This window comes from Artibeus jamaicensis, unplaced genomic scaffold (genome assembly GCF_021234435.1).
Source record: "Artibeus jamaicensis isolate MK-2021 breed Jamaican fruit bat unplaced genomic scaffold, CSHL_Jam_final contig_867, whole genome shotgun sequence".
NCBI classification, from domain to species: Eukaryota; Metazoa; Chordata; class Mammalia; order Chiroptera; family Phyllostomidae; genus Artibeus; species Artibeus jamaicensis.
Window position 1 is genome coordinate 7,608,712 of NW_026521995.1, and position 27,738 is coordinate 7,636,449.

The 27,738-nt window shown below is 37.2% G+C and overlaps 2 protein-coding genes and 1 pseudogene across 2 annotated transcripts in view; 2 read left to right on the forward strand and 1 right to left on the reverse strand.

Moving 5' to 3' along the window:
• The window catches only part of MASTL (microtubule associated serine/threonine kinase like), a 30,582-nt gene extending 20,283 nt beyond the window's left edge, over nt 1-10,299 (reverse strand). Inside the window, exons 1-6 of the mRNA XM_053654766.1 lie at nt 10,054-10,299; nt 7,058-7,195; nt 2,783-2,922; nt 2,035-2,123; nt 704-810; nt 69-222 (exon numbers count right to left, since the gene is read on the reverse strand). Coding sequence (XP_053510741.1) covers nt 69-222; nt 704-810; nt 2,035-2,123; nt 2,783-2,922; nt 7,058-7,195; nt 10,054-10,236 — 811 coding nt within the window. The 5' untranslated portion in view covers nt 10,237-10,299. The remainder of the gene's footprint in view (nt 1-68; nt 223-703; nt 811-2,034; nt 2,124-2,782; nt 2,923-7,057; nt 7,196-10,053) is intronic.
• Nucleotides 10,300-11,177: 878 nt separating this feature from the next.
• Nucleotides 11,178-27,738, forward strand: part of YME1L1 (YME1 like 1 ATPase) — a 69,157-nt gene continuing 52,596 nt past the window's right edge. Inside the window, exons 1-3 of the mRNA XM_037137947.2 lie at nt 11,178-11,362; nt 19,070-19,198; nt 27,320-27,482. Of these exons, the coding sequence (XP_036993842.1) occupies nt 11,330-11,362; nt 19,070-19,198; nt 27,320-27,482 (325 nt within the window). The 5' untranslated portion in view covers nt 11,178-11,329. The remainder of the gene's footprint in view (nt 11,363-19,069; nt 19,199-27,319; nt 27,483-27,738) is intronic.
• On the forward strand, nt 23,256-25,132 carry LOC119043824 (cdc42 effector protein 3-like; annotated as a pseudogene).

Here is a 27,738-nt window from a genome sequence, read left to right on the forward strand (position 1 = left end):
TCAAATGTTTGTATTTTCAAATTGTTAAACTGATATTAGAAACGAAGTATCTTTTCTTTTATACTCACATGATTTTAGTAGTTTGCTAGAATAAAGAGTACTGTCCTTTTGATCTACAGACATAGGACAAATTAGTCCTTGAGAAAGCTCTGATGTTTCAGACACATGAGTTGGAAGAATATTTGCAGATTCGTCACTTTTGTCTGCACCTGCTGGTGGGTGCTATTAAAAAGACAAATACAAATGTTAACATTGATCTTCACAATAACACCACCAAAGACAGTTATACCACCTGAGTAGATTAACTGTTAAGTAATCTAACATGCTTGATATTTACATTTATCTTGATCATTTTCTTTAAAGATCTTATTTACATATTTTTTAGAAAGAAGGGAAGGGAGAGAGAAACAGAGGAAGAGAAACATCAATGTGTGGTTGCCTCTCATGTGCTCCCCAACTAGGAGCCTGGCCTGCAACTCAGGCATGTGCCTCGACTACAAATCGAACCAGTGACCCTTCAGTTTACAGGTCAGCCAGCGCTCAATCCACTTAGCTATACCAGCCACGGCTTGATCATTTATTTAAAAAAACAAACAAACAACAACAAAAAAACAGCAAAACAACAGGATTTAAAATTTTAAATGGTAATCATGAAAGGGCATGTTATATGAGGTGTTTTTGTTTTTTTGTTTAAAGTACTTACAAATCCCAAAGAGCTGATGAGAGATAATACTTGTCCTGGGGTTCTTGAATAATCTTGCCTAGGTTTAGCCATTGATGGTGTTATAAGGATATCCATCATATTGATGTCTATGTATGGAAAGAAAGTATATGAAATTCTTTTAAAACTTGAACTGTCATTGACTAAGTCTATAATCATCTGTTTTAAACTTTGCCCCTCTTTCCACATTAAATTACCTAGAAATTGGCTTGTACAAGACAAATATATCCAGGAAAGTCAGATGCCATGGAGTAAAAATACAAAATTAAGCAACAGACAGAACCCAGTGTAATGATCCAAAGTCTTAGTTTTTCAGGAAGTATTTGGTCACTAAACAAGGGTGTTATGTAATTGGCATTAAGATAATTCTTGGTAAATCAAATATTAGAAGAGAAGGTAGTAAATAAAGGAATCACGATAGTGGGAATATAAGTTAAATTTCAAATCAGAATCTAAATGAGGAATTAATACAAATTATGGGCCTTTCGTTTTAACTAAAATGTGCAAGTATAAGTCAAGACAGAAATTAATACAGTTTTTACAGGTTTTAGTGCATAACACTGTAAAATAAAATAATTCAACATGCACACATAATATCATACTATTTTTTATATATTAAAATGGTAAGAGATGTATGGGATATGACACTTTTCAGGTAAACTGAAAATTTGACCTTAACAAATTTCATTTATACCCAATACTGATAAAGCAGTACGTTCTTTTTTGCTAGCTTAATAGTGTAAAATGATTCACTTATTTTTTTAATTGATTTTATTGGGGTGACATTGGCTAATAATATTACATAGGTTTCAGGTATATAGTTCTACAATACATCATCCGTATATTGTGTTGTGTGTTTACCACCACAAGTCCATTTTTACTTTTAATGTGTGTGTAAATTGTGTGTTCATTTTCTTTGCCCCTTGTTTTCCAAGGTCTTGTTGGTGGTCAAGTATATGTGAGTAAATTCTTTAGGGATTAAGTGTTTATCACAGATATTTTAGTATTTTACTGATGTTGAATTGGTCAGGGTCATTGTTGGTAGGGATAAGAAGTCAAAAGAACAGAAATTGTGAATTCATCTGTGAAGATCCAAAGATTTTCAAGACCTTTGAGGATTTAAAAGTAATGATTCCCATTTTTCATCTTTAATTAAAAGAAAGATACCATCATACCTTTCCAGTCTATTTTAGAACAAATAACCATCAAATTTTATTCATTATAAACAAAGAAACAAACAGTGTAAGTTAATGGGAAAAATATATAATTTGTTGGAATTTTGAAGAAATACTTACCTGCTATTTTTTTCTTACCTCTATTCAAAGTAACTTTGGAAAGGCCAAAATCCGTTAGTTTAATATGGCCTTCATTAGTAATAAGCATATTGTCTGGTTTCAAGTCCCTGCACACACAAAAGACAAATAGCAGAGAACTAAAACAGAGCTCGTACTGATGTAAGAATTCTTGGGGGGAAAAGTTACAGAAGTCTCAAAACCCATTTATTTTCTCTATAATATGGTACTCATTGATGGCTTTGAAACTGCAATAAAGTTTAAAAAGCAAACCATCTTTTGTATAAATGAATCAACAAGAAAGTTAACTGATTTAGTGATAATCTTTTGCATTATTCATTAGATAGTCCATCAGAAGAAATCAACCTCATTAGTTAAAATAAACCTCAAGCCAGGTCAAAATCATATTTACCCCATTCAAAGATGTTAAGGTCAAACTTTCATAAGGCAGAGCCACTTACCTGCCTCTGCACGGAGCAAAATACTGTAATCATCTGGGATTAGAAAATGTAGCGCTTTTGTATGACAGCACAGGAATGGAAAAATGATTCGATATTTGTCACAATAACATGGCATACTCATGGCCAAAGCAATGTATTATAAAAACACACAGAAATGAAGGAAGAGTTGATGGGATTTTTACTTTTACACAAGTTAGTAATAAACTTTAGATAACTTGGATATGTGGGTAAGTGGTTATGCAACTATTGTAGACATAATTGCATTTTTGTGTTTTTAAGTAATAGAGTGAAGAAAAGTCAGTTTTTACCTGTGAATGATTCCATGTCTATGAAGGTAATCTAGAGCCAATGCCACTTCAGAAATATATTTCACAGCCATCTTTTCATCAAAATAACCGTATATATGGAGGAGAGACTTGACATCTCCACCGATAAGATATTCCATTACCTATCAAAAAGGAGCATGAATGTTACAGAATAAAACCAATATGATTATACTAAAATATCTATTATTTGAGCATTGCAGTTATATATTTTTAGCATGGTTCTGTACAAAACACACTTTCCTGGTACCACTCAGTATGCATTAATACCAGGTTTGGTCATGTTCCCTTATGATTTTTAAAACATAAATTAAACTGTTTAGTCTGAACATAAATTCAGACTTACAGAAAGGTCTAATAGTACAATAGAATGATTTCCCATACACTCTTCATGTAGATTAACACACTGTTAGCATTTTGCCAAATTTACTTTCTTCCATTCCACACGTTACTGTACAATAAATATTTATGTTAACCATTAACATAATTTGTTACATAATAAACATAACACAATTACTAACTTCATTAACAGATTAAAGAGTTTAATTTAAAAACTGTATGGCAACATTAGAAACTGATATTAGTGTATAACTTTTAAATTTTGCTGAATAAGTCAAGAATAAGTTGACAAGATCATGACCCATCACTACTAAATTCTTCGTCATGTATCTACTAACAAGGACTTTCTCACATAACTATGTGCAATATAGTCCTGAGACCTTAACATTAATATAATGCTATTACGTAACGTATAGCCCACATTCAAATTTCTCTGATTATCTCAATATTGTCCCTGAGAGCTGGAATCAAGAAAGGAATTCAGCTGTCATGTTTCTTTGGTACCCTTTAATCCATCGGTGGCAAACACAAGGCCCAGGCCTGACTCTGGCCCTCCACCTTGTTTCTAACTGGTGGAAGTGCTGAGCTCCTTGCCCCTAGTTAAGGAGTAAAGTTATATTTGTACAGTCCTGAAGTTACATTTGGCCCTTTGAAGGCAACCACAAGGCTGATGTGGCGCCCGGTGAAAGTGAGTTTGATACCCCTATGGTCAGAGCACCCAAACTGTTTTTTTTACTTTCAAGTTCTTATCAAACTCTCAAGAAAGAAGAGGAGATAACCATAGTGACAGAATGGAACTGAAGGGTTGACCATGTGAAATAACAGACAAAGAGAGCTGGGGAAGGAGTGACAGGAGGGACATCACCGGTATCCCCCATAGCACAAAGTGAGGAGTCAAGAGATCCTGTCCATATTTGATGAAACTAAATTAAAAATGTAAATAAAAGGCAACATATGACTTAGAGTCTAAAAATAATCAAGGAACTGAAAAACAGTAATACAATCATTCTGGAATGGAGGCAGAGAGGTTTAGGTCAGTGATTCAAAATACCTAACCACACTGCATGACTTTTTTAAAGATTTTATTTATTTAGTGCACACATACAATACTTAGATCACACCAGGATTTCAAGGTGGGCAGTTTGGCTTTAGGGGCCACACTCCTACCCACAAAATTAATTAAGATGCCTCCACTAAGACACATTTAGTAAATGGAAATTAGGAAAAAAAGTCTAACATGTAGCATTTTATAGACCAATGATCTCCAAGTGTGATTTCCTTATCAGTGGTATCAGCTCTACCTAGAAACTTTTGAGAAATTTGATCTAAGTATCTATGGGTTAAAATTCTAGGTACATGTACTCTCTAGACTATGTAAGATAGGAAACTGAGAAAAAGATAAACAAATATAGAAATACAACAAACATACCAGAAGTTGCTTAAATCTTAATAAATGCATATACAGCATCAGAAGCATAACAATATTTATGTCTCTCATATTCCTCAATGCCACATCCACACAAAATACACCAGGAAAAAAAATTAACTAACCAAAGCAGATTTCTGCAGTTTATTGCCCAAATATTTTAGGAAAAAATAAGGATGTGCAATTATATATGGGTAGGGTACTAATTCCATATCTATATAAATGTTTTTAATTCTTTTATTTATGCTGTGTTAAAAGTGTAACTCTAGAAAGCAATATCGATATCCATATGCAAAATGATACCCTGGAATATGATAATCAGTTTATATATAAATAGAAAATTAAAACAAAAGATTTTTTCCTAAAAGTTTCAGCCAAAAATGTGGGTACATATTGAGTACATTATATACAGCAAAATAGGGTAAGTTTTATGTTGTACTTAGTGTCTTGCACCATTCTATGATTATAAAAATACATCAGTTTTCTTCTAGTACCTTTATGGATTCATCCTCTTAAGTAGAAAGCTCTAAAATAAAAGGGGAACAAATGAACCTAACTCTACATCAAGCTTCATACCCACACAAAGAATTATTTCAAGTGACTTCAGAAAACAGAATTTGAAAGTATATCCCAAGGACAGAAAAAATTGCAAAGAAATTCTATTGAATCCAGTTGTTTTAGTGTTCGTAAAACCATATTGGTATTGTTGTTCGTAAATAACAATATTGGTATTGTTATTCTGAAAATATTAGATATACATGTACTGTATGTTAAAGCAAATAAGTAATTATGTTAATTTTATTAGGATCTCAGATTCTCAGTGTAAAAAAAAGTTTTCCCAAACATTTTTATAAGTTATATATTTTTCAAGATGTTAAACAAAAATTCTATAATCTCCCACTGAATTGAAAATATCAGAATGCATTCATGACATATTTTCCCTTTTTATAAAAATATGTGTTTTGTTGTCTGTTCACTAAAAAGACCTAAAGGGACTGATCACCCTAGATTGTGGTCTCTAAACATTATTTCACACTAAAAATAGCTAGACTTCCTTCCCTAGGTCTAGTACAGGACATTTACAAAATGACCCTTAAGTATCTTGTCATGCCACAAAGAAAGAAAAGTATCAGAATACTAGGACAGTATAAAAAGACAGATTAACCAAAGGGGTTCCTACTAACTAAAGATGGGACAATGTGAACATGACAACAATGGATTAAAAACACATAAAACCTATGTGTCATAAATTTATAGAATTCCATTAATTCATAAAGACACTTAACAAAAACTGAAAGTAACAGTATAAACAGTTGGAAGTAGCTCTTCTGAAAACTGGTGATGAGATTCTGAGAAATGTGTGTTTCGGCATGTTTGTCATTTTGCAAACATTGTAGAGTACACTTACGCATACCCATTAGTACAGCCCACTCCACACCCAGGCTATAAGTTGTACGGCCTTTTGGTATAAGCCTGCACAAAACAACATGAGATTAAATACAGATAAGAAAATGGCATGATCAAGAGAAGCATTAAACTCAAGATGCATGAGAGCACTGCTGGCATATTATAGTGTACTATTTTACAACAAGCTTTTTAAAAAAATAAGTAGAAACAGTACATTGTAAAGTAATGAAATAATGATAAAATGTGTAATATAGTAAGTACAGAAACCAGTAACATAGTCATTCATCATCATTATCAAGTGCTATGTACTGTACATTATGTGGGCTATACTTTTATAAGGACTGGCAGTGTCGTAGGTTTGTTTACACCAGAATCACCACAGACATGTGAGTAACGCATTGCACTATGATGTAGAGATGTCACTACAAGACAGTAGTTTCTCAGCTCTATTAAAATTTTATGGGACCACTGTGCTATATATGGTCTGCTCTTGATCAAGATGAGTGACACATGACCATAATTAATTTTATGTGAACTTGGCTAAGCCATGGTACTGAGATTATTTGGTGAAATACAAATCTAAATGTTGCTGTGAAGGTATTTTTGAGTAAAAGGTGATTGTCTTCCATAATGTGGTTGGGCCTCATCCTAGCAGCCTTAAGGAAAAAAAAAGACGGCAGTATTGTCTCTCACTTGTAGCTGCCACCCCAACTCCCACCTCTGAAAGAAGAGAGAATTCTGCCTCTACACTGCTTTGGGATTGGTGCTACAATGTCAAATTTCTCCTGGATTTACAGCCTGCCAGCCTACCCTGCAAATTTCAGACTGGCCAGCCTGTACAATCACCAAGGGCAATTCCTTAAAATAAACCCCCTGCTACACACACACATGCATGCCCTGTTAGTCCTTTTTCTTTGGAGAAGACTTGTCTAAAAGAACAGGTAGGGCAACTTAGCCAAGATCCTAAAGCTAGTAAGTTCAAGAGCTGGGATTTAAACTCAAGTACTCTGAGTCCAGAGATTGGAGTCTTAAGTCACTGACTTCCATGACTGCTGATTGAAGACAAAAAAGGAAGACCATTTACTCACCAAGTAGATATTGTTTGCTGACTGCAGTGAATAGTACAAATGGACAATGAAAGGACTTTTGCTCAGGGCCAGTGCATCCCTCTCAGCTTGTACCTGATGAGTCATATTTTTGTTGATCATGTCTGCTTTTTTGACAACCTATAGTAAGTAACATGACAATAGACATTCAGTTTACATATTCTCAGGGTTGAAATTACCATCATGAAACAACCAGTGAAAGAAAACACATAGATGTCATTTGGACCTCATATTGCCATCAGGAAACTGCCAGAAAAACAACTAACATGGACAAACAAACACAGAACTTTTTCAACAGAGAACTGCTTATCTTGATATCAAATGTCGTAAGTATGGTGTCCCTTTTGAGAAGGAAAAAGAAACAAAATAAATACTCCCTGCAGGACCTGTATATTAGTAGGAAAAAAAATTCTGTTCTGCTCTTATTACAAAGTGAAAAGATAGTAACATTCCTATAAGCTTGCAGATAACCAGGAACTTAGACACAGAGAAATATATACACGTACACGTATATGTATGTATGTATGTATGTATATGTGTGCATGTGTGTATGTATATATGTGTGTGTATATATACATATATATATATATATAAATTCTGATTCTTTGATGGATGGAAATAGAATCAGAAAGAGGAAGAATGTGGAAAGTTTGCCTAGAAACTAAAATTTTAAGAATGGTTAGAACTAGTGAAACAGTGTCAAATGCTATGGTACAGAAAATAACTGATTACTTTTCAGGGTAATTAGTACAGAGGCCTAATGTACTAAGGTGGAGTCCTAAATGAATAGTCAATAACACTGAAATCAAGTCTCAGGACTATCTCAAGAAAAAAAAGGCATATTTCTTCCAAAGACTCATTAGAGTATTTAATAAAATCATGAATACATTGTACATTCCAGCCTTATATCCTTTCCATAAGGAAACTGAGAGTCACTGACAAACCCACTTTATAACTTGATTTCACCTATCATTCCATTAGATTCAAAACTCTATGAAGGCAGGTTTGTTTTGTTTGCGATAGCCCAGATCTGAGAAAGGAAGGACATGCTTAATAAATACTAAAAAATGAATTGTTGTTTTCATTTCAACCACAGTTAATGACTGATTAGTGAGCACAGTAGAAGGAAAAGCAAAACATCTTGGGAACATATGAAGCAAGGAAGAGTTCATTTCAGTGGGTCAGGGAAGGTTTGAAGGTGAGCTAGGATAAATAACACAGGTGGAGAAGAGCAGAGAAGGGTAGAAGAAAAGCACTTAAGGAGCTTTTCGGGAGAGAACATAAGCTCAGAAGGACCATCTACAGAATTCAGAGACTAGTCCATTGTCTCAAGTGGCTAGAACACAAGACGTGTGGAAGATACAGTAGGAGTTTAGAGTCAGAATGAAGCATGAATGTTTCCTTTCTTCTTTTCTAAGGAGTTTGGACTTTAGCTAGTATGTCACAGCCTAAGGAATGCATGTAAAAATGAATACTGATTCCAGTTAGTGGGCTATTTCAATAGACTAGGTATGAATATTAAGGCCTGTTGCCCTGGCTGGTGTAGCTCAGTGGATCGAGCACAGGTCTGTGAACCAGAGGATCGCAGTTCGATTCCCAGTCAGGGCACATGCCTGGGTTGCGTTCCCAGCAGGGGTTGCACTAGAGGCAACCATACATTGATGTTTCTCTCCCTCCCTCCTTCCCCTCTAAAGATAAATTTAAAAATCTTAAAAAAAAAAGGCCTGTTGAACCTCAAAAACATCATGTTAAGTGAACAAAGACCAAAAGCTATATGTTGTATTCTATGTACATGCAGTGTCTAGAAAAGGCAAACATATAGAGATAGAAAGTACATTGGTAGTTACCTGGGGCTAAGGGTATAAAAGTGGGGAGGCACTACAGATGGGAAGGAGAGATCTTTTGGGGGTGATAGAAATATTCTAAAATTGGATTGTAGTGATGGTTATGCACTCAATCTTTAATTTATTAAGAAACCAAATTGTACTTTTAATAAGGAAGGAAGGAAGGAACAAAGAAAAAATGAATTAAAGGAGGAAGAAGACAAGATGAAGAGCTGCACTTGGGCAAAATTGGGAATGAAATGGAAGGAGTAATAAGAATATGAGACAGAATTGACAAGACTTGTTAAGATGGGGTACACAGATGAAGGAATGAAAAGTTAAATGACGCGGGTTATGACAGCGATTGAAGGTAGTGGTATTGAATGGAAAGGGAATGCAGGAGGTTCAGAGGTTAGGCAGTTAGGCAGATAGTAAGTAGTCTAGGTTAGGCAAGTACAACTTGGAGTTGCCTGCTATACATTTACATAACAATGTCCAAAGTCTCCTGTCACTCAGACTGTCGGATTCTTTATCACTTGCACTAATTGCTGAAATGTGAGTAATCTGAAACTGTGAGAGAGTGGATAACCAAGAAAGGCCAGAAGTGTTTCAACACATGGAAAGCTCTCGAATGATTTTGGAATGCTACATACTGCTGCAAAGACAAAAGACTGATTTAGGCCATATCAGTCTTTAAATAAAAATACATCCTAGATTTATAATGGAATTGTTGGAAGAGGAAAAATAAGGTTGCTTAATGAGATCCTTTGATTTATAGGTCAGAAATTAATGTACGTCAAACTGACGGAATTAAAAAATAATTTGGAAAGTAACTGTTTAAAATTTAAAGTTTCAAATTTAATCTTCATAAAGTCCAAATCAGTATAAAGGATTCAGAGGTTCTGGTGAGTTCTTTTGGTGTCTCTTAAGCATTCAGGGTGTGAAGAGAAGGGCGTGGCAGACGAGAAACAATCGACTTGCCCTCGCTGATGTGTCACCCTAAAGTGAGAAGTCAGCTCGCGGGGCTGTGCAGGCGTCAGCAAGCCAGGCCACCCAGTCCAGTTACTCCAGCAGCCCTGGGGCGTGCCCAATTCAGAGGACACAAAGAGCCGAAGGGCCGGCTTCTTCCCGTTGCTTTAATCCCTGACTTCTTACCTTCACCGCGTACAACTTGCCGCCTTTCTGTCCCAGATACACCTTCCCGAAGGCGCCACGGCTAATAGGCTTCACTATGGTGAATTCCTCAATGGAGGGAGGTCTTGGCACTGAGATCCTACTCACGCATTTCCCTGCAGCCGCCCCTGGTCCACTCTCCTCGCTCCCGGCGGTGGGCTCCATTGCAGGGAAGCCAGGATTGAAAAACCTGAAGCAGCCGCCAATACTCCTCTCCCAGCCGCAACTCCCGCCAACTAGGTTCAAAGTAGGGCTCCGCCCACGCCGCCCGCAGACGTGATGTCACCGCGTCGCGCTAGCCCGGAAGGACCCAATGGGAGTGAGAGTGGGGACGCTGGGAAATTCTCCAACCAACCACACACTCTGCCCGGGCAGTGACCGCTGCCCACTTTATTTGTAGTGAGACGGGTATTGGTGTAGGTGGTGTCGCTAACAAAATAGATACATACATACGTGCATAAATAAAGAAGCACTGGGGACTGGAATCTGAATCCTAGAAGTTGAATAGTTTAATCCTGATTTCCAGAGGAGGCTGTTAGGACCCTGACCTTTTTAAAAAATTTCTTCCCTACCTTCTCCTACACACCCCTTCTCTGCCCTCAGACTAAATGTAAACCGGTTGGATTTATTTAGGGAAATGGTGGCTAGTGAAATCGTAAATGTGGCGAAACTGGAAGAGCAGGAAATGGTGGTGCATCTGTAATCTGACATTTTAACAGGATGTAATTTGCCTGGTTGAAACAGAATAGGATCAAGAGGAAGAATATTCTATTATTGTGAGGAAAATAGAGAACACTAATAAGTAAGAAAAGACCTTACAGCTTTTTCTGTTCCAGTCGCAACAGACTACATTGCATAAGGAAGCTGCGAAAAGGTCTGACAGGGTGGATGCCAGGTCTAAGAAAGGAAAAATACAGCCAGAAACTTTTTAGGATCAGGCAGTGCACTATACAATGTGAACATCGACTACTTTTGGAGGGCAGCAACACAGATAAGAACTCCGCCGGAAAAGGCCGAGAGCTGACACATTTAGGACTGGAGGTTCTCCCCTGCTCCGGAAGTAATGTTGCTGTAGAGCTTTGCTTTCCGGGGCGGATTGTCGACGCGGCAGCTGTAGAAAGGGGAGGCCATTTTCTGTTTCTAGGAAGACTGTGGGAGAGGGGAGGGAGAAAAAGAAGGGGAAAAACGGGCTCAGCGGCTCCCTGCCTGGACGGAAAGGCAGCTTCAGCAGTAGGGTCAGGTCGCTGAGGTCCCGGAGATGTTTTCCCTTTCAAGCACGGTGCAGCCCCAGGTGAGTCCGGGCATCCAGACCTTATCCGCCGCCCCCTCTCCCCGGCCGCCCCAACCTTTCCTCCCTCTCTACCGCCCAAGGCTGTTTGCCATTTGCTTTATTTGGAAACGGTTTCTCTCAAGGGGTCGTTGGAGGGAAGCGAGTAGAACGACACGAATTCTAGGCAAGAGGGGATCAGGGGCAGCGCTGAAAGTTAAAAGGCTGACAGACGGTGAAGCAGAGCGTCATGGAGACCTTGGCTTGTCAGTTGATTGCGTGGAATTTTTGCTAGAGAATTACCAGGCATTGTTCAGCGACCGACATTCAGGGGTAGAGGTTGGGTGGGGGAGATCATTGCTATAAATGTAAAGGAAGCAAGTAATAGTCCCTTTCCATCTTTCCGCCTTCGGTCCCCTATTCTTTTCCTTTAAGTGGAATTTAACCAACACGTGATGTAAGCATTTCAATAATCTGACACAAAGGCTCCCCCTCCTTTTTTTGGCTAGAAGTGACTAATAAATAGGTATTTTCAAGTTATTGTTGCTTGCAGTTAAAATTTTGATTGGACTTTCTTCCCATCTTTTCCAAAAGCAGAAGATGGGGCAGAGAAAAATGATTCGAAGAGTTTTCCATGATCTTTTCTTAAGACTTATCACTTGTAACAGTATTTCGTTCATGGCTCACCTAAAAATCTTTTTTGATGGTAACATTTTGACAGGGTTTTTTTTTTTTTCTTCTCTTGAGAATTCTTATAGTTTTACAAGTAGGTTTTGGAAAACAGATTAAAATTTTTTTTTAAATGATTGATTTTAGAGAGAGAGAGGAACAGGAGGAGGAGAGAGAAAAATCTTTTTGTCATTCCATTTATTTATGCATTTATTGGTTGGTTCTTGTCTTGATTGAGGATCAAATCTGCAACCTCAGCATATCAGGACGAGGCTCTAACCAACTGAATACCTGGCCAGGGTGAAAACATAAAGTAATTTTTTGGATACTCTTTGGTTTCTTGGCAAATATATACTTAGATTCCTTTGTATAATCCATAAATCCTTGGGGTTTTATAATAACCCATATGCAATTCTTTTTGTTGTTTGTTTTTCTGGATAATAGAAAATAGAAGTGATTACTTAATGGGTATCAGTCATGTGCCAGGTAAAGAAAGCAAACACAAAATCTTGATGCTGATACGAAGTAAAAGATGAGTAGGAGTTTATTAGGTGGAGGATGATGGGAGTGAACAGGCGGCCCAGAGGGTGGGAAGGCTATCTGGGGGTCCTGAGGTAGGGAAGAATTTAGCAGATCAGAGGAACAAAAATAAGACCAGTATAGCTAGAATGTGGTTATTAACGGGCACAATAACTGAAATGAGGTTGGGGAGAATCCTTGAAGCAAGCCATTCAGGGAGTTATAATAAGGGACTTGAGATTTTATTTTAATTGTGTTGGGAACCATTGAATACTTTTAAGCAGGAAGTGACATGACCAGATTTACATTTTTAAAGCATCACTTTGGCTTATGGTTATATGGACAATGTGATAGGTCAGGAGTAGACATATGTTCAATAAAGGATGCTACAGTGGTAATCCAGGATTGGGATAATGCACTGAAGTGGCAGTGGTTATGGAAAGAAGGGGATGAGATTTAATTTGGAGAAAATAGAATTTCGTGAGGATTGGATTTGAGGGGTGATGGGAAGCAGTGTTTATGGTTTGATTAGCTGCATGCATGAAGATGTTATTTACCAGGATGACTATTTCTAGAGGAGTCCTACCAGTTGTTTAAAAAAGAAGTGTGGCCTATAGAATATAGTATTAAGCCTTTTGAAACTGGACTTCAAGATGTTTACATTCAGAAGACCCCATTTTAGGAGAATTTATCATCAGCTAGGTGGAGAATTCAGCAGCTTGAAAGGTGCCAGGGGAATATGGGAGGAATTAAATTCTCTAGCTTCACTGTGAACTCTGGAGGGGTCAGCTTTCTCACAGAAGTGCTGACAGAAACCATTATTTCTTTGCTGAGCACCACCTGCTTTTGATCCCAGGTGGGTACCATATCAGACTCCATCAGCTTGGCTAACACTGTTTGCCTTACCCTGGTGATTCCCTGAGACCTGGACCCACCCAAGTTGTTTCCAGCGGCTTTTGCATTACAAACAGCCTGTCTTGGCTCATGCTCTGTCTTTCCTAAAATCTCTTAAGGTTCACAAACCCCAAACAAACAGCATCTGACCTGGTATATACCCTGTACTTGTAACTAAGTGATCCTAGGCCTGGCACTAGCAGCAGCCAGCCTTGGTTCACAGCTTGGTGGCGGCCTCTCCTGGGCACTCCAAGCACAGCATAAGTAGCGGCCATCTGCACAGTGCTCTGTAGCTCATTCTGGGTGGCCCTGGGCAGGGTACATGCAGCGGCTAATCTTGCCTTATACCTGCTGGGAGCATGCACAGCTGGCACTCACCCTGGACAGCTTCAGATCACTGCCTCACCACGTGCACAAACCGCCCCCAAAGAATGGACTCAGCGGGCACCAGAGCTCCACTAAAGGGAATCTTGCTTTGTAGTGTCAGCTCCTGTTCAAAAGCTCCTCTACTGTAGTTGTGGCCAGTCCTCACAGTCAGTGACCAGTCACCTAAAGGTAACCCCTCTCATTGACGTGCCAACAACAGTCAAGTTTCAACTATGACAGGAAGGCACACGCAACCCATATGAGTGACATACCTGAAACACCCATCTCGGGACTAGGAGATGGTGCCATCGTGGCCCACAGAACACCTACTAGTTAAGGCTACTCACCAAGAATGGGAAACAGAATTTCTACCTAATACATAGAAGCAAACACAGAGAGGCAGTCAAAACGTGGAGTCAAAGAAATATGTCCCAAAAGAAAGGAAAGAACAAAACTCCAGAAAAAGAACTAACCAGAGGTATCCAACCTGTGTCCTGCGGGCTGCATATAGCCCAACACAAAATCATAAATTTACTTAAAACATCATGAGATTTTTTTGTTTTTGTTTTTGTTAGTGTTTGTGCATTTAATGTGTGGCCCAAGACAACTTTTCTTCCAGTGTGGCCCAGAAATGCCAACAGGTTGCTTGGATACCCATGATAACAAAAGCAATCTACCAGATGCAGAGTTCAAACTATTTGTTATAAGGTTGCTTAATTGTCTCAGTGAGAACTTCAACAAAGAGATAGGAAATGAAAGTGGATATAAAAAACATGAAAGAGGCTTTTATTGGCACTGCCACTTGGGGATCTTTTATCCTTTGGTGCAGACAAAAAAAGCAAGTAGCAGTTAGACAGTGAAAAGAATGGCATTGAAACATTTTCAGCAACAAGTTCTTTGGGGAACTGGATAAAGTTTTTGAACATGACATTGTTGAACTAAAACTGCAAAATGAAATTTCCTATCTACTCACCACCAAAGACAGAAACCGGAAAATGCCCTGTACTATGTTGGCTGTCTGGTTTAACTTACACAGAACCGCATTTTATATCAAAATCTAGTCATCATCAGGCTGCTTCAGAACAGGGCTTTGTTTTTATTGTTTCTGATACTCTCACATACACAGTATTAAAGGAGAAGGTGAGAACTGGAACTTTGACACTTGTGCTGGGTTTAATGTGGATGCCAATGAAGATCCTTGGAAAACTAACTACACAATGTATTCTTATGTAACAGAGGAGCTTCCCCAACTTGTAAATGCCAATTTTCCAGTGGACCCCCAAAGAATGTCTATTTTTGGCTAGGCTGCGGGAGGCTATGGAGCTCTGGTTTTTGTTTTAAATAATCCTGGAAAATTCAAATCTGTGTCAGCATTTGCTCCTGTGTGCAATATAGTTTTCTGTTCCTGGGGCAGAAACACCTTTAGTGGATATTTGGGAATAGATCAAACTACATGGAAGGCTTATGATGCTACTTACCTTGTGAATCCTATGCAGGTTCTCAGCCGGACATACTAATTGATTGAGGAAAAGATGTCCAGTTTCTTTCAGATGGTCAATTACTTCCTGATAACTTCATGGCTTCCTATAATAGAAAAGAAAACTCCTGTTGTTTTTAGATTACAAGAGGGTTATGATCACAGCAGCTACTTCATTGCAACCTTTTTTGCTGTTAACATCACACAGCAAGCAATACCCAAATGCTTGAAAAACTTAAGAGAATCTCTTCAGGATTATGAAAATTGTAATAAACAATTGCAGGAAATAAAGATTTCCAACATTGTATTTCAAATGCTAAAAATGCTTCATTTGATACTTGAATCACTTTCTGAATAAGTAAATGAAAGCTGAAAAAAAACTTACAAAAGAGATCGAATTAGATAGGAAGACTACAGTAGCTGAAATGAAGACTATATTAGAGGGAATCAACAGTAGATGAGTTGAAGCAGAGGATCAAAACAGCAATTTGGAAGGTAAGGTAGCAGGACACACTCAATTAGAACAGCGAAAAGAGAAAAGAATCCAAAAAGAGGATAGTTTAAGGATCCTCTGGGACAATATTAAGCATACCAACATTTACATCATAGGGGTTACCCGAAGGAGAAGAGAGAGTAAGGAATTGACACCTATTTGAAGAAATAATAACTAAAAATTCCCTAGACTAGTAAAGGAAATAGAAATTAAAGTCCAAGAAGCACAGAGAGTCTCAAACAAGATGAATCCAAAGAGGCCCTAACAAAGACATATCATAATTAAAGTGCCAAAGGATGAAGACAAGAAAAATCTTAAAAGCAGCAAGAGAAAAACAATTGGTTACCTAAAGGGGAGCTAGCTACCATAAGACTGTCAGCCGATTTATTTTAAAAAACTTTGCAGGCCAGAAGAGATTGGCATGAAATACTCAAAGTGATTAAAAGCAAAGACCTACAACCAAGATTTCTCTGCCCAGAAAAGCTATCATTTAGAATAGAAGGATAAAGAGCTTCCCAGACAAGAAAAAAGGAATTTTGACCCTCCCAAACCAGTATTATAAGAAATGTTAGAGGCACTTCTTGAGAAGAAAAAAAGATAAAGAATATGAACAATAGAGTGTCAGTAACTACAAGTCTACCAACAATTACTTTAAATGTCCCAATTAAAAGTCATAGAGTGGCTGAATGGATAAGAAAATAAGATCCTTCCATATGTTGTCTATAAGAGACTTCAGATCATAGGACACACAGAGAGTGAAAAGTAAGGGATGGAAAAAGATATTTTATGAAAATAGAAACAATGAAAAAAGCAAAACAGCTTTTAAAACAAAGACATAGACATGGATCCAGCAATTTCACTTATGGGTATTTATCTAAGGAAATTCAAAATACTAATTAAAAAAGACATACAAGGATATGTATCCTTGTGTTTACTGCAGGATTATTTACAGTAGCCAAGATACAGAAGCCAGTTAAGTATTCATATAGATAAATGGATAAAGAAGATGTGGTACATATATACAATGAAATATGATTTAGCCATATGAAAGGATGAAATCCAGCCATCTGCAACAATTGGACATACCTAGAAGGTATTATGCTGAATGGAATTAGACAAAGAAAGACAAATTCCATATGATTTTACTTACATGTGGAGTTCGAAAACAAAATTAATGAATAAACAAAACAAACTCATAGATAGGGAGAACATATGATGGTGGCCAGATGGGAGGTGGTTAGGTAGGAGGCAAGAAAAGGAGAAGATATTAAAAAGTACAGGTTGGTAGCTACACCATAGTTATAGGCATGTAAAGTATAACTTAGGGAATATAGTCAGTAGTATTGTAACAACTGTGTGTGGTGTCAGATGGATGCTAGGTTTGTCAGGGTGATCATTTCCTAAGTTATGTAAATGTCTAATCACTGTATTGTATACCTGAAACTAATATAATGATGTATGTCAACTATGATTGAAAAATTTAAAAAATCATTAAAGAAACCTGGCTGGTGTGTTTCAGTTGGTTGGAAGTCTCGTCCCGTGTACCAAAAGGTTGTGGGTTCAGTTACTAGTTGGGGCACATACCTAAGCTGTGGGTTTGATTTCTAGTGCGAACAACTGAGAGACAACTGATTGATGTTTCTCTCTCACATTGATGTGTCTGTGTGTCCATCTCTCCCTGTCTTCCTCTTCCCCCTCCCTCCCTCCTTCCCTTCCTCTCTGTCTGAAAAAGGTTCTTGTATAAGCATAAAAAATAATTAAAGAAAAAGTAATTTAACACACTAAAAATGAGAAGAAATCAAACTATCTTTTAGCAATTTAAAGCTTTTTTTGAATGAGAATAGATACAACTAATTAAAATTTTCAAAGAAATGGGAAGGAAATACGCGTCTTAACATAATTGTATTCCTATAGTTTTAAAAGAGTTATTTATCTCTGGCTCTAAAAATAATACAGCTCATTGCGTGGAATGCTGAAAAGAAAAATATACATAATAAAAGATCACCCATAATCTCATTACCCAAGATCACCTTTTATAATAAATTCTACTTTTTTTTATCTCTACACAAATAGGTATATGCATACTTATGAAAAGGCATTACAGGCAGTTTTACAGCTTTTTTTTATTTAATAGCATATCATAAATTTATTTCTATATCAGTAACTAGGGAATGGCAAGTCTTTGCTTGGAATCTAGAGTCAGATTATCTGGGTAAGAATTGCTCCTATACTTACTAGCTGTGTGACTTTGAGCATGCCACTGAACCTATCTAAATTCTTGCTGTCTTAATTAAATAGGAAGTATAATAGTAACATGTTTATGGTTGTTAAATGAGGATTAAATGATAATATAAGTAGAGCACACAGTATGAAATCTGGCTATTTATTTACTCAAAAAATGCTTATTTAGCATCTTCTTTGTGATTGTTGCTGCATTGAGCTACAGTATTGAGTAAAATAGACAAAGTAATATAAAGTCTCATGCCGCATAGAACTTATATTTTAGTGTGGTACGATGTTAAATAAATACTTAATCTTTATTCCCAGTTCTTGGCCCAGAATTTCTAAGACCCTTGGAATTTAGTGATAGGAGTGTCATTATTCATAAGGAGTCCTTTTGAGATCACTCCTGGATTTATGCTAATAAAGTCACTTAGGGTGGGGTTTCTAGAAAGCATCAGGGCTAGGTTGGTCATCAGAAAGACCTGGCAATTAGCGTGGAAACTGAGCTCTAACCTCTGGGAGGGAGGGCTAGCTAGCCTGAACATTGAGCTCTTTGAAAACTTTAAACAATGGAAATCAGTGCAGAGATTTACAGCACAGGAGAGTGGTACACTTTGGATCCATAGGTGAATTTCTTTTGAGTTAAAAAGTCAAGGGTATAAGAGAGCAAGTTAGGTGACAGATGGTCAAGAGGGAATAAATAGTGCAAAGACCTTGAGGTGAGGTTCTGCCAGGTGTATTCTAGGAACAGCAAGGAGTCCAGTGGAGTTAGAGAATGAAGGTGAGCATAGCAGTGGATAAAAGGTAATCGACACCCATAGATTATTTTGGCTTTTAAGTGAGAGGAGAAGTAGTTGGAAGGTTTTGAACAGAGGAATGATGGATCTAACTAAGTCTGGCTCTCTTAGAGCACATGTAGGGAGAGCAGTTAGGAAGCTATTACAAAAACCCACGTATGGGAAATGGTGACCTAGAATAGGATGGTGCAGTAGGGAGGTTGAAAAGTATCAAATTCTTTTTAAAATGTCTTTGAACTGTTTCATTTTGTGTCCGTGCATACTTCTTAATATCAAATTTCATCATTTTCTAGGTTACAGTTCCTCTGAGTCATCTCATCAATGCCTTCCATTCACCAAAAAGCACATCTTCTGTCAGTGTATCAGTGTCTCAAAACCAGCATCGAGATGTGGTTCCTGAGCACGAGGCTCCCAGCAGTGAGGTAATAGGTTTTACTCTGGTTGTGTGAGAAAGCATTTTGATTTAGTATGTTGTAAACATGTTTGAAGCATTTTTCTATGTTTAGGCTTTTGTAATAAGGTGATTTCTGTTACCAGCTTAATCTCCTTTAGGATTAAGGATGTCTAATTCTAGCTTTATTATACAGATAGGAAAGTTATTGTTTTAGTCTTTAACACTTTATTAAAAAATTTCATGTGGCAGTAGATTTGGTATTCACTTCCAGGTTAATACTTGTGTGGTACCATTCAGGTTTTCTTTTGTTTTGCTCCAGCTGTAGCAGTGAACCCATAGTTACTGACAATGTTTGCCTGCCAAATCTCAGGGAGGCTAAAATAGTACCTACTGCCCGGTAGGAGCTTTCAGTGTAATCGAACAACTAGAATATAAGTATCTGCAAGTGAATTAATTGTACCAGCTGTGAAATCAGTATTGGCCTAGAGATATAGGGAATTCCTGCCCTGAGAACTCTTGTGTTTACAAGATTCATTAGTAAGATAGTTGCTTACAGCTCAGAATACATTTAAAAAAAAAATAGTATAGTCTGTAGACAAGTTTCCCAAAGCCTGTTTAACCAATAAAGTAGCTTATATTCTTTCTGATATCAGGGACTATGGCAAAGGACAGTAGAAGAAAAGTTGAAAGTTTACTTTTGGGGGAGTGATTGTTGGGTCAGTCTTATGATAAAAGTTTTTTTTAAGATTTTATTTTTTAAAAGATTTAAAATTTTTAAAGATTTTATTTATTTTTTTAGCGAGGGGAAAGGAGGAAGAGAGGGAGAGAAACAGATTGGTTGCCTCTTGCATACCCCCAGCGGGGACCTGGTCTGCAACCCAGGCATGTGCTCTGATCCTGAATCAAATCAGCACGTTTTCAGTCTGAAATCCGAAGCTCAATCTACTGAGTCACACCAGCCAGGGTTTAAGATAAAATTTTAATTAGATGAAAATTTGTCTCTGTCATCTTTATGCTTTCCTTTTATATTGTTTACCCAATTCATATTGCCTCTTTCTGTAGGTATTCCATTGTTTTTCTGCTGTCCTGACACCCTTCCTCAAATTATAGTCCAAGAGTGCTTTCCTGAAATTATCAAAATTCTTACACGCAGCAAAGTCATTTTAGAAATTTTAGAAAATATATACATGGAAGAAATGAAATTCACTTGAGAACCTATTCCTCAGAGATAATGCTAACATTTTGTATTTATGTTTCATGTCTTTTTATTCTTTTCTTTGTTCTTTAAAAAATTTTTATTACAAATTTTTAAATTGTTTTTCAAGTACAATTTTCTGCCTGTTTCCCCCTTCCCTCCCCACCACTCCATCTCCCAGTTCCACCCTCCTTGTGTCCTATGTCCTTTATAATTGTTCCTATAAACCCTTCTTTTTTTCTTTTGTTTATATTTCATAATTGGATCATACTGCAGTGCTGATTTAGAGTCTTCTTTCTTCATTTAATAATCTTAAAAACTTGTTATGCCATATATTTCCCAAGTTTTTAATGACTGTAAAAGCCTTCATTACATAATATCCCATTGTTGGATATTGTTTTCAATTTTTTATTGATTTAAACATTGTGTTGCAAAATCTTGGACTGTTTCATCAAGTGAAATTGCTGGATCAGTAGAGAAGTACATTTTGGGGGCTTGAAGAGTAACTAAACTCTAGAAGCCAGTGTTCAAGACCAAAGGTCTCAAATATAGAATTGGTGTTCTTACCCTCTGATGATACCTTCATTAGTCCTATTGTTTGTCTTTAATGAGTGTTTGTTATTGCTTCACAAACATTTTCATTCTTAAGCATCTGTCTCATCTCTGCTGTGACCTCCTTTGCTATGTGGTGGTGACTTTGCTTTCATCAAGTCTTGCTCATCCAAATACCCACAACAGACATAAAAAAAATTTCAAGCTATTAACTTCTTTATTCTCTCCTTTCAGACTTCCTGGAAAAGTAGTCTTAATTTCTTTTCTTTTTTTAAAAGATTTTATTTATTTCTAGGCGGGGGAAGGGAGGGAAAAAGAGAAGGAAACATCAATGTGAGAGAAATATAGATTGCCTTTCTCATGCCCACAACTGGGCATGGCTTGCAACCTGATGTGCCCTGACTGGTAATCGAACCGGTACCTTTTAGTTCACAGGTCAGCACTCAATCCACTGAGCCACATCAGCCAGGGCTAGTCTGAATTTCTAACTGTACACTACTCTCACCTTGTCAGTGGGAGGATATGTTCCAAGGTCCCCATTGGGTGAGTGGAATTGTGAATAATGCTGAACCATGTATACATATACTATGTTTTTTCTATACATACATACCTATGATAGTTTTACTTGTAAACTAGGCACAGTAAGGGATTAACAACAATAACTAATATAAAATTGAACAGTTATAACAATAGGCTGTGATAAAGTTATGTGACTTTGGTCACTTGTTCCAAGTAATTCCTGCTGAAATCTTCCCATAGGCTCAATGCTTTCTGGTGCAACACATTTCTGTCAGTCAGGACATGGTTTTTGTGCATGTTTTCTACTGACAAATTTAATGCCTTTTCCATATTAACTAAGCGTTTATGCACTGTGGTTGTATCTTTTCCAATTATAGATAGAACAACAAAGCTAGTGTGAATTTTTTTCCCTTCACAATTTCAGGTGGAAGATTCGTTCTCACCACAGATCTTAGCAACCTCAGCTTATCAATTTTTTTCTTTTAAGAACGTTCGCCTTTTAACTTAAAACAAGTACTTTATGGATTTCTCTTTGACGTACTCAAATTGCCAGCATCACTACTCTTGTGCTTTGGGACCATTGTGTATTAAGTAAAAGAAGGGTGACTTGAACATGTGACAGTCCCTCTGATAACCAAAAATACAGTCTTGGATCTGATGACCAAGAGGGCTACTAAGTGACTAACTGGCAGGGAGAGTATTCAGTGTAGAGATACTAGACAAGGGATGATTCATGGCCCCAGGCCTGACAGAACAGATAGTACAAGGTTTCATCATGCTACTCAGAACAGCACACATATAAAATTTACGAATTTTTTATTTCTGTCACTTTTCATGTAATATTTTCAGATGGTGGTTGATTGCAGGTAATTGAAACTATGGAAATCAAAACTATGGACAACAGGTGCTGCTGTACTTGTTAAAGTTTATTCACACTGCATCCTGTTGTAGTTTGGTTACCACTTTTACCATTTTTTAGACCTATTTTTGCTAAAGTCAGTGTTGACATCCTTAGTGTTAAATAGAGGCCTCTTAAAATGCACATCTTTTCAACTTGTCTTAGTATTTGACCTTGCTGAGCATGTACTACTTCCAACATATTTTTGTTAATGTCTTTCTTACATGAAATTTAAATCAAGCTCATGCCATTTTTCTCTTGTTCCATCAGCCTTTTCTCATCCAGTTTATCATCTTTATCTTCTATTTTCTTCCTGTAAAACAAAACTAACCATATTATCTATAGAATTAAATTCAAATAAGGCTCTTTACAATTTGGCCATGTCCTATCTTTCTTGTCCCTTTCATCACTAAGCTTTTTACTATATCTCAGACATTCCAGGTCCTTTGATGACTTTTTGTTTGCCCTTTCTCCAAGGCTTTCTTCATCATTTTTCAAAGTAGGTGTTACCTCAGTGAAGCCTCCTTCGGCTTAGGACATTAGTTGCTCTGTATTCTCTCACCACTTTTGAAACCGTCTCTGTGATAGCGGTTACCATGCATGATAATTACCATGTTTATATGTTCCATATTTTTCTTTACAGTTCCTAGGGCCTGATACCCAGTGAGTGAGGGTAGTAATTTTATGTCTTTGTTAAATCTCCATTTTCCTTTTGAAGTCTGTATTATAAATAGACTTTTAGGCCTCCCATTTTAAAAGATAACTTTTGAATATTGTAGTCTTTCTATTTTCATTATAATAATGTGCTTTATATTGTATTGTTCATTATAATAATGTTTTATATTATATTTAAAATATAAAATAATTTAAAAGGCACTTTTAAACATTTTATTTGGCTTACCCCTTCCCTCCAATGGGCAGCTCAGCTGCCATTGGAGGGGCAGGTGAGCCTGGAGATCAGCAGCCTTGGGCACCTTTACACTGCCTGGGCAGCGTACTGCTGTGAGGCTGGCTCTGTGCATAGCACGGAGGGACTGTGCATACCCTGGGTGTCTTCATGCGGCCCAGGGGCTGGTCCCAGGGCAGCAGCTGTGATCCTTGGGGGCTGCTGGTTTCTCCATATTGTGGAAGGGATTGGATGTTGTAACTGGCTCTTCAGAAAATCCTGCTTAGCTAAGGCTCTAAGAAGGTCTCTTCAACCCCCATCTCCTTTCACAGTCACTTCTGAAGGTACTTGACAAAAATGATGTGACAGTTTTTGTTAGAAGCATGATTGGAAACATAATCACTGTGAAGAAAGTGGGCCTTTTTCCCTTTTGTAAAAGAATTTGACATTCTCAAATTCCAAAATGCCCTCAAATTCCAAAATACCAGCCAAGATCCCAGTTAACCTGAAAGCTGCTAATGACAAGAAAGGAAAGAAATTTAGCCCCAGCACAGTGACTCCGTTGGCGTCATCTACACCTGAAGGTTGTGGGTTCAGTTGATCAGTGTTTCTCTCTCATACTGATGTTTTTTTTTCCTTTTATCACTCTCTCAAATAAATAAGCATATTCTTGGGTGAGGGTTTTTCTTTCAAAAATGTAAACTGAAGGACATTTTGTCTTGTGATATGGTCAGTCTTGCCTGTGGATACTTTTGCCACACTATTCACATTGGTAAAGAGGACCAAGGATGATCTCTTTGGAGATATTTCCTTTCTTTAAAGGAACTGTGAGCTTTTTACCTGGAAACCAGGAGAAAGCATGCTGGAGTCAGTTCTCTGGGTGTAGGAAGTCCTTCCAGGCCAACAGCACCTAAGACTGTGTTCACAGAAACACCCTCTCCTGTGCTTAGAGATGTCATCTCTCTTCTGACCATGGAGGATCCCAAGCACTCATGTTGCCATTATTGTCACTGGTGACATTTAATTTCAAACAGGAGACCTTTGAGCCAGCAAAGCTGCCCAGCCTTAGCCGTGAGCCTGTCATGGAGGAAAAGGCTCTGAAGAAAAGCAGTCTGTTGGAGAATAGGACAGTTCACCAGGAAAATGTCTTGTGGGGCTCCAGTGGATCTGCATGGATGTACACCCAGGGCAGGGAAAGCCACTCCTTCAGCCTTCCAGAACAGTACCCTGGCTGCCTTGCTAAGGACATGTTTGACCATCCCACCCCATGCAAGCTTGTCAAGGATAAGACTAAAATCAGAGGAGTCTTCTGATCTGATGGGCTCCCTCCTCTCCCTGCAGCTTGATCTTGGGCCCTCATTTCTGGATGAGGTGCTGAATGTTCTGGATAAAAAGAAGTATCAGGATGTTTCCAGCAATTCCTTTGGGGTAAAGGTACTCAAACCAAAAACAAAACAAAAACAAACAAAAATAACCACAAAGAGAAGAGTTTCACTGGCTATATTTGTAGTTGGTATGGGTTTTGTACAATAATGTTTCTGCAAAGTATTTTTTTTTTAAATTTACCTGGTATGCCCTGTTTGCAAAAACAGGGAGGAAAAAAAATCTGCCCTGGAAAAATAGGAAGTGAGTCCGTCAGAACCGATTTTCACCAGGCCTGGCTAATGTTCAGTTCACATGTGTCATTTGTAGACACACAAGAAATCTGGCTGGGCCAAGATGGGCACAAGCTATGGAGTATTGCATGAGTCACACTGAGAAACTTGATAATGCTCTGGCACACTCTGAGCAAGAGAAGTCAAAATTTATCACCTAAGCCTTTTTTCTAGACTCTTGGCTATATTATGTTTTCTGGCTTATAGATCCTTCTGATATGTTAAAACTTATTTGACATTTAAATAATTTTATGAGTTTGGGGATTTTCTTGTAGCTTTTATATATATCCCTTATATTGATATTGTAAAATTTTGACTGTTAGCTACATGTTGGTAAAAAATAAGCAAAGTGTAACTGTAGCTATTTTTATTATTTATTTATTTATTTTAAAAGGAATGCTTTTTTTTTTTTAAGATTTTATTTATTTATCTTTAGATGGGAAGGGGGGAAGGAGAGAGGGAGAGAAACATCAATGTATGGTTGCCTTTTGTGCATCCCCTGCTGGGAACGGGCCTGCAGGGAACCAGCCTACAACCCAGGCATGTGCCCTGACTGGGAATTGAACCACGATCCTTTGGTTTCCAGGCCCGTGCTCAATCCACTGAGCTACACCAGCCAGGGTGCTAAGTTATTTTTAAAGTTAAAATATATTTTTTTGTGCCTTTGACTTTTTATTGCAGACTCTGCATTTTGTAAATGCTACATCAAATGTTGTCATTTGACTTATTTTTATTGCAGTTCCATAGTAAGTTATCGTGTGTATATTTGGAAAAGTATATTTATATTTAGCTTTGTTTTTTTCTTTTTTTCATCTGTAGTACTTTTTACAGTAATCAACAATAGACTGTAAAGTATAAAGGCACAGGTAACTCATGACACTTCTGCAGAGACTGTGAGCTATCCCATACCACATAATATTCTTTGTAAATATGAGTATTTTAGTACAATAACATACTTGGTGGTATATAGGTACTTCATCCAACATATTAAAGAATATACTAAAAACAAGTTTTATGTCATGATGCCTTTAAATATCTTACTATGTAGGAGAGAATATGTAGATGAACAAAGTATTATCTCTTCCATTGATCTGTACTATCTTGTGAAACACGCAGGATATATTTCACAGATATTTTACTAATGAGCAGATGTATTCTGAGAATATGAATCACCTGTTACAAAGCTTATTAAGTGCCAAACCCCTGGACGTCAATCTAGTACTACAGAATTCATGAATCTGACTTTACATAAATTAAAACAAATTGATACTTGTTCTGTTTATTTTTGCTCTCTTTACTTGAAGTTCTAGCTGTTTGGGGCTTGTAATTGTTCCCAGTCTTTAGTGTCTCCCAGTCAGCTCATGTGGACAGTAAAATAACACATCCCTATCTGTTTGTAGTCATATTAGAACTGTTTTTTGAAATTTAATTATTGTTCAAATACATTTTTCTGTCTTTTACTCCCATCCCAGCCCACCCTCCCCCTGTGCTCCCCACCTCCCTCCCATTTCCACCCCCCTTAGTTGTTGTCCATGTGTCCTTTATACTGGTTCCTATAAATCCTTCCCCTTTTTCCCCTGAAATTCCCTCCCCTCTCTCCTCTGGTCACTGTCCCCCTGTTCTCTATTTCAGTGTCTTTGTTTTTATATTGCTTGCTTGTTTGTTTTGTTGTTTAGCTTCTTGTTAAAGGTGAGATCATATGGTATTTGTCTTTCAACACCTGGCTTATTTCACTCAGCATAATGCTTTCCAGTTCCATCCATGTTGTTGCAAAGGGTAGGAGCTCCTTTCTTAATGCTGCGTATATTAGAACTGTTTTATGTAAGTATAGTACATGGTTTTCACACATTTTTTACTTTGTTTTGTTTCTTTTTTATTAGAAGTTAGGTATGGGTAACCACAGAACCTCTCAGCTCAAAGAAGGATCTCTGCAATGAGGCCAGAGCGGTGAGGTATCTGGTGGTAGCAGAGCATACCCTTTATTTGTCAAATGGGTTTTTAAGGGCATTAGAGACTGGAGGATGCTTTAAAGCTCTAAGGACTGGTGATGATACCACTGGGAATATATATTTTTTCAATCTTTGTCAAATGTCACGTTATTGACCTCAGGAAAACTAGAAGTGTGAAATATTTTCACCAATTTAAATATTAAAAAGAACAAAGAAACCAGTATGTTTGTTAGATTTTTTTAAATCCATATTGTTTCAACTAATAAGTATATAAATATTTAAATATTAGAAAGAACAAAGAAACCAGTATGTTAGATTTTTTAATCCATATTGTTTCAACTGATAAGTATTTAAATATTTAAATATTAAAAAGAACAAAGAAACCAGTATGTTTGTTAGATTTTTTAAATCCATATTGTTTCAACTGATAAGTACTCTATAAATTAAATATCTTGATAATATTAATGCTTACTTGGTGGGCTTAATGTTTTACAGCCTGTGCTTAACTTAAGGGACCTTGGATTATCGGAATTAAAAATTGGACAGATTGATCGATTGGTAGACCATCTACTTCCTGGATTTTGTAAGGGCAAAAACAGTTCTTCGCATTGGCATACTTCTCATGTCTCTGCACAGTCCTTCTTTGAAAATAAATATGGTAAGTAGTATATTTTTTGTTTAACTTTCAATACTATTAACAATTATGGTAGGTACCATTTTATTAACATTCACTATGTACCAGGTCCTTTGCTGAGTTGTTTCCTTCCTTCATTTCATTTTTTGGCTACCTTTTTATATTGGAATAACTTTAGATTTACAGAGAAGTTGCAAAGGCAGTACAGAGTTCCTGTATACACTTTACCTGGCTTCCCCACTAATGCTGACTACTTACATAACCACAGTACATTTGTCAA